This window comes from Aedes albopictus, chromosome 1, assembly GCF_035046485.1.
Source record: "Aedes albopictus strain Foshan chromosome 1, AalbF5, whole genome shotgun sequence".
Classification (NCBI taxonomy): Eukaryota; Metazoa; Arthropoda; class Insecta; order Diptera; family Culicidae; genus Aedes; species Aedes albopictus.
The window spans coordinates 334,300,170-334,316,922 of NC_085136.1; the positions used below are offsets into that span (position 1 = coordinate 334,300,170).

The window sequence follows — 16,753 nt, forward strand, 5'->3', positions numbered from 1 at the left end:
TCTTCTCGAGGTCGTACATTCAGACGTGTGCGGAGCAATGGAAAAGTCTACCCTTGGTGGGTACAAGTATTCAATGATGAAGAAGGATGTTTTCGAAGCGTTCAAGGAGTTCAAGGCCCACTCCGAAACCCAGACAGGGAAGAAGCTGAAATGTCTGCGAACCCACAACGGTGGCGAATATACCGGTAAACAATTCGAGGACTTTCTCAAGGCGAATGGCACTCGTGACGAGACGATGCGGTGCCTCACAATCCGGAGCAAAATGGGTTGACTGAGCGCATGAACCGGACAATTCAGGATCGAGCGAGAAGGCTGATTATCGTCGGCAAGTAGGTGAAGCGTGCGATGTGGTACCCCCAAGTCAGAGCCGTGTATCCTGATCAGTTACTCGGACGGAGTACTCTAATGCCGAAGTGTTCGGAAGTCGGGATGTGGTAATACTGGATGAGCATCAGGTAGCGGAGGTTCCGATACCGGAAGAGACCCATTCGTCAAACCAATGGTTTTTACGAGAATTAGGCAGCAAGAGATGATAGATGGCAGTCAACAGGTCACCGTGGTCAACAAGTAACAGGCCGTTGCTGAGTGTGACGTAGGTATCAGTAGCGGAGAGAGGGAGAATGACAGTACGACAACGTCAGCGGACTGTGTGCAACAACCGCTTCGGAACCCCTCGCATTTTTCTCAGCATCCTACGATGAGGCGCAGCATGAGCGAACGCCGATTCTCATGCCTTCAAAGTTTGAAACTCCTCAGAATCGACGACGAGATGAACGAGAACCAGGACTAGGACTTGTTTCGCAGAACGGGAGCTTGGACAGCACTGCGCTTCCGTCACACTTGAAGGAAGAAGCTGTTGGAATCCAACATGCAACTGGACACAGTGACTAGGAGCGCTCAGTCTAAAGGTATTCGCTGAAACGCTGCAGAAAGCGCTCAGCCGAGACAACCTGGTTTGATGGGTTGGAGCAATGGAGGCAGAATTCGATGTGTTGAGCGCGAACAAAACGTGGTGGATATTACGAAGGGACGAAAAGCTCTGAAGAACAAATGGGTCTTTGAGTTAAAACCAATCCGGACGGCCCCATCGATTCTCGCAAGTGAAAGAAGTGGACCGTGCAGCTGAATCTCCTCGTGTACCGAGTCGACGTGGATGGTGAGGAGATGTACATTGAGCAGCCAGAGGGATTCCGCAACGAAATCGCACCCAGCAAGGTCTGCCAACTGAAAAAGACACATAACGGCCTCAAGGAGGCCTGGAATGAATAGAACTTTAAGCTGGAACAGAAACTAATGCGGATGGGGCTGAAGCGCTCGAAGTACGAAATTTGGCAAGAACATCATCATGACTGTCCAAGTGGACGACCAAATCGATGACTTCCTTTTGTTCTTCAACGACCAAGGGCTGACCGACGGTGTTGTGCGACAAATTTCGGATGAAGGACCTAAGTAGGCTAAGCCAAACAAATTCTGGGACTGCGAGTCACCAGGACCGACGACGGTATTCCATCGACCCGGAGCGCATATCATGAAACCAGTTTTTGAATTACTTTCAAGCATTCTTTCAGTAGTTAAAGCGTGATTCAATAGAAAAACTGTCTAAACCAGTCCAATTGGGTTTTTAAATTAAGAAAAATGAATTGATTTTTTGATTTTATACGAAAGAGCACCTTTTTCTGAACCACCATGATTTTTTTCAGATTTTTAAAACTTCATTTTGGTACCTAAAATCGCTTTCGAAGCGATTTTTCAAAATCACCTTTTGACAGCTGGCCAACTGCTTGACAGCTCCGCCCAGTACAAAATGCAACAAGGGGTGATTCGACAAATCGCTCCCATACAAACTTCAATCTGATTTTTAAATAGGTTCCCGGGCATCAAAATTCATAAAAAATTGGATTTCGGCTCAGTTTTGCATGCAGATTCTGAATATGAAATTATCTCAACATCGCTAAAGAAGCCAATTGACTTGCAAATGACGTAATATTTTATTAGTAAGCTCATCCATTTCGTCTTCGTTTGTTGACCCAATGCCTTTCCCCATCCAAGTCAAGTGATATCAAAACACTTGAGTAATCATATGATTTTCCAATCGCTGCTGCGATGCACTTGGTTGGATTGATGACTGGCGTCCCTTCCTTCTAGATCGGGAAGGTCAGGAAGGAAAACTGGAACAATATTTTCCCTGGACTACTTGACCGGTAGCTTGAGCAAACATTGAGATGTTCTGTTCATTTGTGAAGGGGTTGAATCTCTCCAGACCATCAGAGCAGGTCATGATTTATTCCATTCTTCGACCATCATCGTCAGCAAGGCGCAGAGAGCGCACTCATAACTGTCAAATAACTGTCACAAATGGCAAACTGTGTCTGGTGCGGTGTGGCAATTCGTCACTGCCCCCGGTTGCAACAAAACTTCTTTGTCGGGATGTTTCGTTGCTGGTGCGGAACGCCGCGCCGCCCGCGAAGGCTATAATTAAATCTTGAAAGCGTAAGACAACTTTGTTGCTCGGATCGAGTTGAAACATTTTGAAAACTCTAAAGAAATTCAATGATTATTTTTTCTGGGAACAACCACAGGTATAAAACAATGAAACCGAATTCGTTTAATCGAGTGATCCTTGAAAACAAATATATGACCGAGCTCCTTTGATTGTTGCTATTATTATCGCAGCGTGAAACATTGACCGACCTTCCATTCTTCAGTGCTTACTGAGATGCTGCAGTTGCAGCGAGTTTATTGAGATGCACGGTACGAACCTTCCCATTCTGATTCATATCCATCAGTCATAAAGCAAAGGGGGATAAAACAAACACATCAATGAAGGATCCGACGACGGTTTCGCGTCGGGACGAGAAAGGGATAACCATAAGCATAAGGATTCATGGCAGCGCGTAGGAGGGAAATTAATAGATCAGTCGTGAAATTGTATCCGAGCCGCATCGCCTGTTTTCCCTGACGTGGGATGGATGGGAGGCGTGAGTCCGTACAAATTCTTTCGCGACCCTGTCTTGTGCGATCTATCTGCCTGTCGGGAATCCTTTGAGGAGTTTCTTGAAGGATGAGAAATGATAGCTCACCGAGAGGATAATTGGAGGGTGTTAGAATGGTTGAAGTTTCATTAACTTTCGGTGTTTGGTGATCGCAGAAATATTTATAAATCATTTTAATTTAGATGGTGATGTATAGTAACTTCCATCTAGCCGAAAGCTTGCTAAATTCCCAAGGCTTTTTTGTGGGCTTCTCGCGTGTTTTGGAGGAGAAAACCATTCGACCTGATACTTTTCGCTTCGCCGCGTTAGTTTGCGTGGTGCTTCAAATTACCCAAACAAAAACACCGTTTTCATATAAATTGGTGAGCACGTTTCATATAAATTCTGCCCATGTTTTACACCAATTTCCTTTTTTGTATTGATTTTGGCCGCAATTGTCGAAACAAAACTGTAAATTGATAGGTTTGTTGAATGCCTTATTGTCTTAACACAAGAATTGTCCTCAGCATTGGAGTATTAATCAAAAACTAACCGCTACGTTGTTATTGAAACAACTGGCGTGGATTTTGAGTTGTAATTTCCAAGTTGTCTATAAGCATTGTACAATATCTATTCGCGTTTTCAATACCCATGAAACAGAACTAGCTGTATAACAGTTTCTTAAACTAAAGTTTGCTTAAGAGTGGTTTGTTCCATTCTTGTACAGCAAAAATGTTTGTTGGGTATTTTTAGAAGAGGGGAGATCTATCTCGAATCGAGTCAAGTACGCGACACTGAAGACGATTTTACAGTTGAGGCCGAAATACGTATGCATCTGTCAAAGGATGCACATTCTTAGTGGAATTAAAAGGGTTTTGTTTCACTTAAAGGAACTGTATTTCTCCTGGAAAACCACCTGAAAGCCCCTGAGATCCTCATGAGACCTCCCTGAAACGCCACTGAAAACATCATGAAACTCCATGGGATTTCGTAAAAAGCCTCCAGAAACCCCTTGAACACCTTATGAGATCCTAACGAAACGCCTCTGCTGCGAACACTATAAGCAGTGCGAACATTTTTGCTCGGGCACTACCGACGCCCGACGTCGACCCAACCGTCGCGACCACGTGAGTGGGTTGCTGTGCCAACGAACGAACCACGCGAGCCGCAATCGCAGCAAGCGGGTTCAAATTTGAATTAGAAATGATTAGAAGTGAAAATTTATTCGAGCGAACAGGACGCACATGGTCGATTGCTAGAATTTTAAATTAATTGTAAATGCGTATTGATTAAATTAGATTTGAATAAGTTAAATTAGTAATAGATTAAATGTGTGGTTTGTAAATGATTTCTGAAGCAGTGGCTTGGTGACGGAAACTGAGCTCAGTGTGGTTTGAAAACGGTGGTTTGTCTATGCTGTGGTGCCAAGCGGTTAGGAACCTGAGACTGGTGCTTCCACCCAAACACGTTACCAGGAAACCCAAAACCTCTCGCAAGTTAGCGATTTTTTCGGTCGATTCCGATCCAGCCACGTTGTAACAGCCTCTGAAACCCCCAGCCGACCTTCCAATACACCTCTGAAAACTCCCGCAACTCTCTGGAATGGCCCAGTAACGCCTCTGAAACCCCCTGAAGGCCCGTCAATTGCACCGGACAATTTCTCTAGAGACCATTTGAAACGCTCGTGAAGTTCTCTGAAACGTTCCTGAAACCCTTCAATTTCAGAAATGATTCAAACAAGTTTCAGGAGGTTTCCTCTTTAGGGTTCAAAAGAAACCCCTCTGAAGCTACTTAAAATGCCAATGTAGGTCTTATAAAAGCCGCAGAAACACCTTTGAAACCCTCTAATATCACCGGGGGATACCTGGAAGTCTTAGGACCGTTGCAGGGGGTCTCAGAGGCGTTCTAGGGATTCAAAGGAGTTTCATTGGTTCTTCAGGAGATCACAGGGGAGCTTCAGGATGCCTTCGCGGGTTCAGGGGGTTTCCACGGGTGCTTCAGGGAGTCTCAGGGGTGTTTCAGGGAGTCTCAGGAGTTTTCCAGAGAGTCTCAGGGGCGCTTCAGCAGTTTAAAGGAGTTTCGGTGGAATCAGGTAGCGTTGGTGCTTCAGGGGATCTCAGAGAATCCCAGGGGATATTCATAAGGTCTCCAGTTAGCCTAGCGGTTAAGGCTATGGATCGCCAATCCGAAGACGGCGGGTTCGATTCCCGTTCCGGTCGGAAAAATTTTCTCGACTCCCTGGGCATAGTGTATCATTGTACATGCCTCACAATATACAAAATCATGCAATGGCAGGCAAAGAAAGCTCTTCAATTAATAACTGTGGAAGTGCTCAAAGAACACTGTTAGATATAGTCAATCTTTATTGGAATCCGAACTTAAACTAATTATTACAAAGTAATTTTCATCTACGGTTACTCTGATGAATGTTTGGTCGGTTGCATAGCACCGACGATTGAACGCCGCAGATCGAGTCGTCGCATTGAACGCAACACGTCGCCGAAACGCTAGTCGCCGCTCCAGATGCAATTCGCCACAAACACTAAGTTGAAGCGAGGCAGGCCAAGTCCCAGTGGGGACGTCGAGCCATAAAGAAGAAGAAGAAGAAGTATTGTCAACTCTGGTTCAGTGTTGGTAAAAACTCAAATTCTCAAATCTCATGATTGAGTTGTTTCACGCACGATTCTTGACTCGCTAAACTCACCGCCGAAAAAATCATGCATGAGTTGACTCGCGATTTCACTCATTGATTTATTTCTTGGTATTCTTATTACTTACTTCGATGTTTTTAGAATTATATGTTAGAACAAAAGCAAACCTATCGTACAACAACATTGGATGCCGTTCAAATTGATTTGGGTTCGTTTTACAACCGAACGAGATTTCGGCGCTTGACTCGTGAGAGCGAGATTTTGCATGAAAATCTCGCGCGTGAGAAAATGATTCAGAATCGCGCGCGAGTTTGCTCACGCATGAGTGGTTCATGAGTGTGCTTTGAGTGTGATTTTACCAACACTGCTCTGGTTTCAATAAGGTACCTGTAGGTCTCAGTAGTCCCAGTAGTTCCCGGTCGGTCCAGGATCTTTTCGTAAAGGAACTTTCCTTGACTTCCTTGGGCATAGAGTATCTTCGTGCCTGCCACACGATATACACATGCAAAATGGTCATTGGCAGAGGAAGCTCTCAGTTAAAAACTGTGGAAGTGCTCATTGAACACTAAGCTGAGAAGCAGGCTTTGTCCCAGTGAGGACGTTACGCCAAGAAGAGGAGAGAGGAGGTCTCAGTAGCCAGTGCCTCTTAAATCCCCCTTTGGAATACCCCTAATCGCTCATAAATGGCTTCTGAGCTGAGACCCCCTGAAACCCTCTGAAACGCCTTGATACGCCTCTGAAAATCCTTGATACGACCTCAAAAGGTTTCTGAGACTGCTCTAGAAGAACACATGAAACCACTTAAAAGCCCCTGAAATGTCATGCAACGCCTCTAAAACCTGGCAAATCCAATTAAAACGCCTTTGAAATCTCGGCAATTAATTTGAAACACCTAAATATCTTCAAATGGGTAGTGTTGCGAAAAAAATTAGCTAAGCATACATTTTTACTCGGGCACCGCAGGCGCCCGACGTCGAGCTAGCCGTCGTTGCCGTAGCAACGACCCAACCGCAATCGCAGCAAGCGTGGGCTGATTTGAATTTTTAGATTTGAAGTGAAAAAACTGTGACGCGACCTAGAAGTGAAAAATTTTCCCAACGCGTAGAAAACTGAATTTGAATTGTAAAACTCTTTGTTAAACTAGTTGATAATAGTAATAAATTAAATAACAGTTAACATAAAGCGTGTTATTAGTGAATTGCCTGAAATACCAGTTTGAGAAGTAGGTTGAAGTGAACCCGGGTGAAGGTGATTAGCTGTGGACAAAATCATCCTACCTGCGTCTGCCTCCTGATTAGTGCACGTGTATCGGAAGCCTGTTGGAGCCGAATCTGGTGCTCCTCCCCCGCAACCACGTAACTGTCGGAATTCCTTAACCACAGTGGGATACTCGCCAGTCACCAAACCAGGCTTTCGGGGAATTACGCTTTTCAGAAGAAGACACAACCGATATTTTCTTGATTACTATAATAATAAACGCTTTATTTAGTCTATAAAACGAAACCACGTAACACACAAACATCCGCTCTTCACTCTCTTCTGAACCCAATAACAATGCCTTTCGCGCCAACATTGACAGCTGATCAATCAATGAGGGGTTGGACACCTCTCCATAATAATCCTCCCAACCGCGAGGGGTTGTACACTACCTAATCTCCACAGTAACTACCCTTCTCCCTCCAGGTAAACCACTGTCCCGTAATTCGCTACCAGGAAGTAGCTTACAGATAGTACGCAGATGGCAAGAAATTTCTTCGCCTATCTCGATGCGTGGAAAACTCAGGCAAGGCAAGGCCGCTCAAGAAATAATAAAGCGTCGCTTTATTCCGGATCCTAGTACGGAGATGAAATGAAACGTCAAATCAAATGGGGCTTGCTGTGTTAAATTTCTTGACCATTCCGGTCACGGAAAAATAATGCACTGAACGAAAATAACTTGAGCGATTCCGTTTGGCGTGCATACCTCGCAAAACGTGTTCGAAAGTCTCCAGAAACCCCCTAAAATACCCTTGAAAACTCTCTTAAGCACCTCTGAAACCTCTTGAAACGCCCTTAAAACGTCCTTCAACCCCCTGAAGCTCTCCGAGTGCCTTGAAACGTCTCTAACATTCCTTGTCACACCTTCCAAAGGCTCCTAAGATCCCCTCTTAATTGCCCTTAAAACCCCATGAAACGTCCCCGTAATACTATTGAAACGCCCCTAAATGTTGCAATCCCTTTGAAACGCCAACGAACCTGTCAGAACGCCCTAGAAAGGCTCCTGAAATTCCCTGAGATAACCCCCTGAAACGCCCTTGAAACCCCTTGGAGGAACCCCTTTTCTAGCGCTGTCTTGGAACTTCCTGAAAACATTCTCAAATGACCAGGAGCAAGCCCTGTAGTTCTCGGGAATTAAGTTACATAATGGATCAATGAAGTAAACTTTCTTTGTAAACAAAGGCGCCACCGTATATGAACATTAGCATTGTGGCAGCAGTGGAGCTATGTCAAACACATAAGGGGCTGTCCATTAATTACGTAAGAGTTTGTAGGGGGAGGGGGGGGGGGTTTGAGAAATCTTACGCGCCATACAAAAAATTTTGGGTTCTCATACAAAAAGTCTTACAAGGGGGGGAGGGGGTGTCGGAAAATCGCAAAAAATGCCTTACGTAATTAATGGACAGCCCCTAAGGCTACGGTGGCGCTATCTGTTCATTTCATAGCGGCCGTTTTAGTAATTTGAGTGATCCATTAAAGCCCATGGCATAAAGTGTTTTTCAAAACGGTGCAGAGCGGAACTCAGTGATCTCGACACGGATTAGGCGGTTTCAAATGTAACAGCCCTGCGATTTCTAACGCTTGCGAACCCTTGCGAGAGAGAGAATGATTTTCTCTTGAATTACTTCTTCATTTTCCACTTGGCGTGAGCTAGTGAGTGAGTCAGTTACTGAGAATAAAAGCTAGCATATTAGTGAGTGAGTAAGGCAGCCTCGTGAGTGTGAGTGAGTTAGTGGGTGAGATAATTAGTGAAATGTTGAGTAAATGTTAGAGATGGTGAGTCAGTGAGAAAGACAGTTGATGAGTAAGTGAAAAAGTAAGTTAGTAGTGTGAGAGATCTGCTATGTAGTAGTGAGTATGTAAGTGAGTTGTTGGTAAGATTGACGAAAGAGTTAGCGTGTGAATTTATTTATTCTTTTGTGAGTCCGTAAGCTGGTGTATCAGTATGAGAATAATTCGGTAAATCTTCATTTGTTTTTTTTTTTCAGGAGGTTTTACGCGAGACTAGCTTATCTCGGGACCCACGGCTTTACTTTCTTTCTGAAGAATCAATCCGCATTTTTGTGAGTTTTTAGGAAGTTGATTAGGTAAATAAGAGAATTGATAAGTTAGTGAGTAAGTGAGTGGGAACAAGTGAGTGAGTCAGTAAGTGAGTTACACGGTGAGTTAGTATATTAGTGAGCAAGTGAGATACTGAGTAAGTTTTTTAGTGAGTTGATGAGATAGTGAGTTTGAGAGTTAGTGAGTAAGTAAGGTGGTAAGTTTTTGAGAGAATTAAAGAGAAGCACTATTGAGTATATGTGATTTTGTTTTTTTTGATCCCTAGACAGAGATGACTGAATTTGTAATAAAGTGAATGAGCGGCAATGTGCGTGAATGGTGACGGTAAATGTGACTGATGATTAATAAGTCTATGTAATTGAACAGTTGAACACGTTTACGAATAAAAGTTATAGCTGGGAGACGCTGCAACGCTGATGTCCCCATGCAAATCAACGCAATGTTTTCGTAGCCTGTAAACTTTGGCTAAATCTTCGGACCGTTTAAAAGATTGTGATCCAAGCTACACTGGTTGATTATCTATGAATACTAATTATCAGTTACAATGAAATGTATATTTTCAATGAGATCTTCACTGACAATTCGACCCCATATAAGATCTTTTTCAAGGTCTATAAAAGATCTTACACACTTTTTTTTTCGCGGAATCTCGTCAATTTTGCTTGATTTTCACCGAGGTTGGCACCGCCGAGGGCATAATTTTTTTTCAACGAGATCTCAATCGTGTTGTTTGTTTGCTGAGGTTCAGGAAAAGTTTTGCCAGGTTTTGCCGAAATTCAGCTAACATTCGTCTTTTTTTACCGAGATTCAGTATAAATATTTGCTGCGCCGCTGGCTATGCAAGAGCGCTACCTGTCAAATCCCCGGCATTAACCATTGTGACTAAGCAGTAGGCTAAGATATTTGACCCAGGTTGTGTTATACCTACTCACTCATTCGACCACTAACTCGCTTACTTACTTATAAATTAACTCATTCACCTGTCCACTTTGACATTATTTCACTTACTCACCAACGCATTTAATCTAAAATTCACTCATTCATCAGTCCACTCACATACCAGCTCAAGTATATCTTTCTGCCACTTTCTCACACCTTGGCTAATTGAATCCCAGTGCAAAAAAAAACATTTCGCTACCTCAAAACCCACTGCCCATAGGCTAACGTAAACAAAAACACCATCCTCGGGTTCAATAACTTAACATTTATTTCTCTCTTTGGCGCTCTTTGACTTTCGACCATCGAACCCAGAAGAATCTGGTCGTGGCTTTATAACGGCGGCTGCCTCCTTCGCCTGCTTTGTTATGCTAATCTAACCTAATATCAGTACACCGAGCAGCGAAAAAAAAAATCACACACTATTCACTAGCAAAGCACCACCGCCTACTACTTCAACAGCGCGCTCAGCGCGGAGATGTAGCTCTGGGCCATCTGCAGCGTTTCGTGCTTGGACAACTGGCGATCGTTGCCAATGGTGGGCAGATATTGTCGCAACCGATCGAACGCATCGTTCAGCGCGTGCATCCGTTTCCGTTCGCGGGCGTTAGCCGCCAGGCGTCGCTTCCTTCGAATCACCGGTGGAATCACCTTTCTGCTTTTGCTGGAGGGTTTCTTAGTAGGCTTCGCCTTCGATGGTGGTGACGCTTTGCCCGGGCTTCTTTGATGGATCCAGTGCGGCGTAGCAATCCTTTCGCACGTTTCCACACTGATGTTAACCCGCTGCTGCTGCTGGGAGTAGGTCAAATTGCGAACGTACTCCAACGAGGTTAGCGGAATGTACTGAGGACACGACGATGACTTGATTGATTTCACACTGGGACTGGGTGAGCGCAGATCGTCACTGTACGGAGGCGATGGAAAGAAGCACATTCCGGACATTGTCGTATCGTCACCGACTTCCAACGCAAACTGACCTCGGAAATTCCATCGATTCGTAGAAGTAATTTTCTATCGATTAAAATGTATTCATTGTTCCGATTCCACTTCCTTCGTGGTTCCGAAACGGGTCGGAAGCAAACAGAGGTCCCTCCTTTCATATCGGATCAGATGAGGTGAAGCAACGCAGCGAAAACTGGAACATACGGTAGATGGAGCGACCTCATCAGTTCCTTCTGATATCCTTGCATTTCCGTTGTTGCATTTCATCGTCCTTCCCCATCGCCGGTATTCGATCGTTTGCGAAGGTTATTTCACCATCGAAAATTAAAAAAAAAATACCCAGAAGGCGTTGAGATGAAACGAGGTACGAGACCACGACTGTTGTATATGAGTGGTGTGACCCACCACCGCACACACGTGCCACGCGACCAATGGGAGAAAAGTAATGGACCATCATCATATATAAAGTAGGCTGGGGGAGGACCCTCGCGCGTTTCAAACAGGTTATGTACCGGAACGCGCATCAAGAGCAGTAGTAGCAGGCGACGACGACCATATGTGTCACATCGATTGCTTGGATGAGTGAGCCCGCGCTCTGCAGGGGAATGTTGAAGTGCGCGCTTTTGGTGCGTGCCGAAGCACCTTATTCATCGAAGCAGGCCGGTGCGCGGGGCTGCCGGTGCGACCAGGAGAGCGTTTATTTAGCATTTACCGAAACAATGGGAACCAATTTGCATAAATATTGATGAGGGGAGGTCGCTGAATGGGAGTAAGGTGCACAACGCGACGGTGGCGAACCTGCTGAATGTGGGAATTTTGTGGACAGGTGGATGTGACCGTTGGTGCACGGTACTGAGCCGACGATATGAGTCGGTTTGATATGGATTCCAGGGAAGTTTTAATGCTTTTTGGTTTTCGTTTGATTATTGATATATAATAAACTCTCTACAGATCGATGCTCTAAAACTAGCTGCTTCTATAACTCGACGGATTTGACGATTACTTTATGTTTCCAGACATCGCAGGGGTTCCGTAGCTCCCTAAAGCCCCTTCAAACCCATCTGAAACCCCATTTGGAACGCCCTGAAACTCCCTTAAGCTCACCTGGAGCCAGTTAAGGCCTCTAAAGCCCCACTGAACATTCTAAAACGCTCCTAGAATACTTGGAGACGCCTTCAATTGTATTGTAATGTCTCTGAAACCCCATGTAACTCTCATGAAGCGCGCCCAAAAGCCTCTTAAGCCATTAAAAACCTTCTTAAACCTCCTGAAATGCCTTGAAACGCCTCTGGAATTTCTTGAACTCCCCATGAAGCTCACCTGAGAGCTTGTGAAGCTCCCGCCCTCTCAATTTCTCTGAAATCCCCTAAATCCCCTGAAACCCTCATGAATGCCCTGAAACGACTTGAAACGGCTGTAAATACATTTAAACGACTCTGAATCCTCCTGAAGTCCGCTTGAAGCTCGCCAGAAAACCTGTGAAGCTTCTAAAAGCCCTTTCGAACGCCTTTAAATTCATTGAAATACCTCTGAAAGAATCAAAACCTGCCAGAAGCTCATCTGAGAGTCAGTGAAGCCCTCTAAAGCCCTACGAAACCTTCTGAAACGCCCAGGAAGGCTTTGAAATGCATTGAAACGAATTCAAATGCCTCTGAAATCCCCTCTGATTTCCCATGAAACAAGTGAAGTCAACTAAAGCTCATTTTGAACCTACAGAAACACCCTGAAAAGCCATCAACAACCTTCAACGCCTTGAAACGCTTCAAAACGTCTTGAAGCGCATCGAAACGCCTCTGAAAAACACTGCTCCCCTCTTGAAACTTCTCCGAAGCTCGCCTGAGAGCAAGCCCTTTAAACACATCTAAAGCTCACTGAAACCCCCTAAAACGCCTCAGAAACCCCAAGAAATGCCCTGAAAAGACTTGAAATCCCCCTAAATCGCCTTTGAAACACATTTGAAATGTCTCAGAAACCCTCCTGGAACTCAACTAAAACATTTCTGAATCCCTTTGAAACCTCCTGAAACACCTGAAATGCTCAGGGCGTGCCTGCCTTTGAAAGCTCCTAAATCGCACCTGATGCTCGCTTTTAGAGCCTGTGATTCCCCCTGAGGCCTCGAACACCTCCTGAAGCCCTCCTGTAACCCTCCTAATGCTCACCTGCGACCCTCGGAAACTACCTAGATCTCCTCAGCTTCCTAAATCTCCTTGAAATCCATTTGAATTCGCCTCAAAGCACCATGAAACGCTTGGAAACGCCTTGAAACTTGTCTGAAACTCTCTGAAGCTCATTTGTGAGTCTATGAAGCCCCCTAAAGCCCATCTGAAATCCCCTAAGAGCCTTGAAATGGATGAAAAGTTCCATTGAACTCCTGTTAAACCTCTCTGCAACCTTTTGAAGCTTTTCTGAAAGTCCATGAAGCCTCCAGAAGAACCTCTACTAAAGACCTCGGAAAATCCTTGAAACGCCTCAGAAATTCGTCAGAAAGCCCCCTGAATCGTTTGTTTAGGTACTGAAACCATTTAGGTATAAATTCTATCTGTGCACCCCGACTCACTACCTAAAATGAGATTTCATTGTACCGGTTCCTGTTCGTTCACACTGTACTAATTTGTCTGGCGATAACATCCCTTCTATTACCTAGGTGCTACCTAGGTCATGAAGCGCCCCATGTAACCCCCTGAAGCGTCATGAAGCTCCTCCAAAATTCCATTAAATCCTTCTTGTGCTCCTATGAAACCGCCTGAAACATCGCTGAAATATACCTGAAACTCCTTGAAACGTCCTTCAAATCACTTTGACGCTCCCTGGTATACCGTGGAGCCCCTGATTTCCCCTAAACGATTCAGGAGATCGCAGGGTGATCCAAGGGGTCTCTGGGAGGTTTCAGGAGAGCTCCAGGGACACTTCAATGGTTCCCAGGAGATGTCAGGGAGGTACCTGAAGGTCTCAGGAGTGTTCTTGGGTGTTTCAAAAGGGTGCCAGAAGAGTCTCAGGGATGTTTCAGGTTGTCTCAAGGGCTGCACGTGTGTCTTAAGGAGTTTCAGGGGAATCTCAACGAGCTCATGGGCGTTTCATGGCGGCAAAGAGTATCACAGGAGTCCACAGGGGACTCCAGGTGATCCCAGGGGTGCTTGAGGATCATTTCAGAGGGTATCAATGGGTCTCAGAGATGTATCAGAGGTTTCAGTGGTATTTCAGGAGGTCGCAAGAGGTCTCAGGGGGATCCCAAGGGTTCTCTGGGGCGCTTCGGAGCGTCTGAAAGGCTTTTAAGAGAATTCAGGAGGTTTTAGGGAATACCTGGAGGTATCAGAGGTGTTCCAAGGGATTAAAGTATCAGAAAATCTCACTTCAGGGGGTCTAATGTGCTTTTCAAAGTTTCCCAGGTTCTCAAAAGTAACTGGATATCTCTAAAGGGACCACGAGGTCTCGGAATCGTTTCAGGGAATCTTAGGAAGTACTTTGACGTCATAGGAGTGTTTCAAGGGGTTTGGGTTTTCAGAGCGTTTCAAGGAGTTTCAGAGACTTGCAGACGGGACCTAGCGTGTCTCAAGGGCATTTCAGGGGAACCAAAAGAACTCAGGAGCATATCAAGGGGGTTCCAGAATGCACCAAAAGGTCTCAGGAATGCTTCAGAGGGTTTTAGGGGCGTTTCAGAGGTGGTCCTAGAGGAATCCTGGGCTCCTAGGGGTCTCTGCGGGTTTCAAAGGGCTCCAGGGGGTCACAGAGGGGCGCTTCGGAGTTCTCTAGGGGTACCTGGAGGTTGAGTTTCAAGGGAGTTTTACGCGAATTCCAAGGGCGTTTCCAGGGATCTCAGGAGAACATCCCTTTTGAGTCTACTTACCAATTTCTAAAATCTCCTAGAACCCGTCTAAAATCACTGAATTTCCCTGTCATTGATAGGCCAAACAAATACGAGAAAGAGTAGTATGGAGTAGGGAGAGGCCATTATATTAATCTTAACACTATAACAGATGTGTATCTTCGAACAAATTTGAAGTTTCGAGGTGGAAGTCGTGAAATTGTCACTCGGAGAACTAGATTGGAATGAATTTCTATGGGAAAATAAAAAAATCATCAAAGCAGGCTATGCCGTCTCCCTATGGTCACTGTTGGTAAAGCTTTCCACCACCAGGTTCGCTAGTGTTCAGCTACCAAACGAGCAGTGATTTTCGTGATGAAGATTCACCCCCGTGACCATATTGTCAGGTTTGTTGTAAGGTCATTCTGACAGTTCTGCATAAGTAAGACAGCCATGATTTTTGTCTCTTCCACTCATCAATCTATCAAAATGACCAGAGAGTAATTCAATCGCTAAAACCGCGTAAAAAAGACCTGACTGTACACTAAAACTTCTTTTAATGCACTTTTAATTTATGCACCTCTTTTATGCTCTGTATAAAAGGAGAGAGAGCTATTCCGAACTAATATTATGCAGAAGAAAGGAGAGAGGATACAGCAAAGGAAAGTTGCGGGGGCGTTTAGGGAGACCCTTGGGGTTTCAGGAGGTACCATAAAGCTCCAGGGGTACTTCAGGGGGTCTCTGGAGGGTTTCAGGGTAGACAGTCCCAGGGGCATTTCAAAGGTTCCCAGGGGGTTGAAGAAAGGGGAACCTGAATGACTCAATAAAGGGGGCATTTTCGGGGGTTTTCTGGGGATGCCTGGAGAGGAGAGCTCAGGGATGCTTCAGGGGGTCTGAATGGTTTTTCAGATGATCATAAGTAGTTTCAGTTTCAGGAGGATTCCATTAGCGTTTCAGGGCGTCTCAAGAGGTCTCAGGAAGCTCCAGGGGATCTCAGGAGGTTTTAGGGGGCTTTGGGGGCTCCAGAGGACCTTAGGGTCGTTTAAGAGGTTTCAGGGGTACTTCAGGGAGTCAAGGGATTCCATGGGGTCCCTGGGGCACCTTGGGGCATCTTCCAGAGATTCGCAAAGAGGAGGGTTTCAAGGGGATCCGATGGGCGTTTTGGGGGTTTTAGATTGATTGATTGATTTGTCTTTATTAAAGAGACTTTCAGCCCTTGGCTGGTTCGTCTCTTGGGTTTTAGGAGGTACCAGGAAATCTCAGGGGCGTTTCAAGGGTTAACGTGTTATTTACATTAATCGCGTGGAGAGTCGTTCTCAAGACTATTGTGGGGTATGAACAAAGCTGAGTAGCATTTCCCATGCGTGTATTTCCCCTAGCAAGCATCAGTGACAGCCAGCACCATGACGGGGTCGTCGTCAGTGTGATGCTGCCTCATTGACGAGTGGACTGTTGGCGGAGCAAGACGCCATCACCGTGAGGTTCCGTATTATGCCAAGTGATTCTACTGCAGTTTGCTAAGATGGCTGGGAACGGATTGTTCCAGTGAGTTGCCCGGTATTCACAACTATGATATACGTGTACGGCCTTTACGGTATTCGGCAAACTTTTAGATAAAATTGCGAAGTGGATGTCCTTCATACTTTTCTTTTGACAGCATACCTCGGAACCGAGATAGTGACAAGTGAATGTAACTCTTTGCAAGTGAGTGCTCCCATCCCTGGCAAAAGGACTTGTCTCAGGGGCGATTCAGTCGCAAGGGCATCATGGGGTCTCAGGGGGCCTCAAGGACGCTTCAAGGTTGATTGATTGATTTATCTTTATTTGAGAGACTTTCAGCCCTTGGCTGGTTCGTCTCTCGCTTCAAGATGTCTCAAGAGACCTCAGAGGTATTTTAGAGGGCTAAATGGAGGTATCTGAAGGTCTCAGGGAGCACCAGGAGGCCTAAGAAGCGTTTCAGGGAGCATTGGGAAGTTCCTGGAGAGTTCCCAGGGTTTTTACAGGGGGCTTGGAATTCTCAGAGGGTTCCAGGAGCGTTTCAAGGGGTCTCATGGAGTTTCAGGCGGGTAATTGGAGATCTCAGGAGCGTATCAAGGGGGTTCCAGAAGACTCGAAGTGGTCTCAGAAACGCT

General features: G+C 45.3%; 1 protein-coding gene across 1 annotated transcript; it reads right to left on the reverse strand.

Annotated features, from left to right (window-relative positions):
* Positions 1-9,870: 9,870 nt before the first annotated feature.
* Positions 9,871-11,066, reverse strand: LOC109432040 (basic helix-loop-helix transcription factor amos-like). The gene has a single exon (XM_019708341.3). It carries the CDS (start codon positions 10,817-10,819, stop codon positions 10,328-10,330), a length of 492 nt encoding a protein of 163 aa, XP_019563886.3. The 5' UTR covers positions 10,820-11,066; the 3' UTR covers positions 9,871-10,327.
* Positions 11,067-16,753: the final 5,687 nt, after the last annotated feature.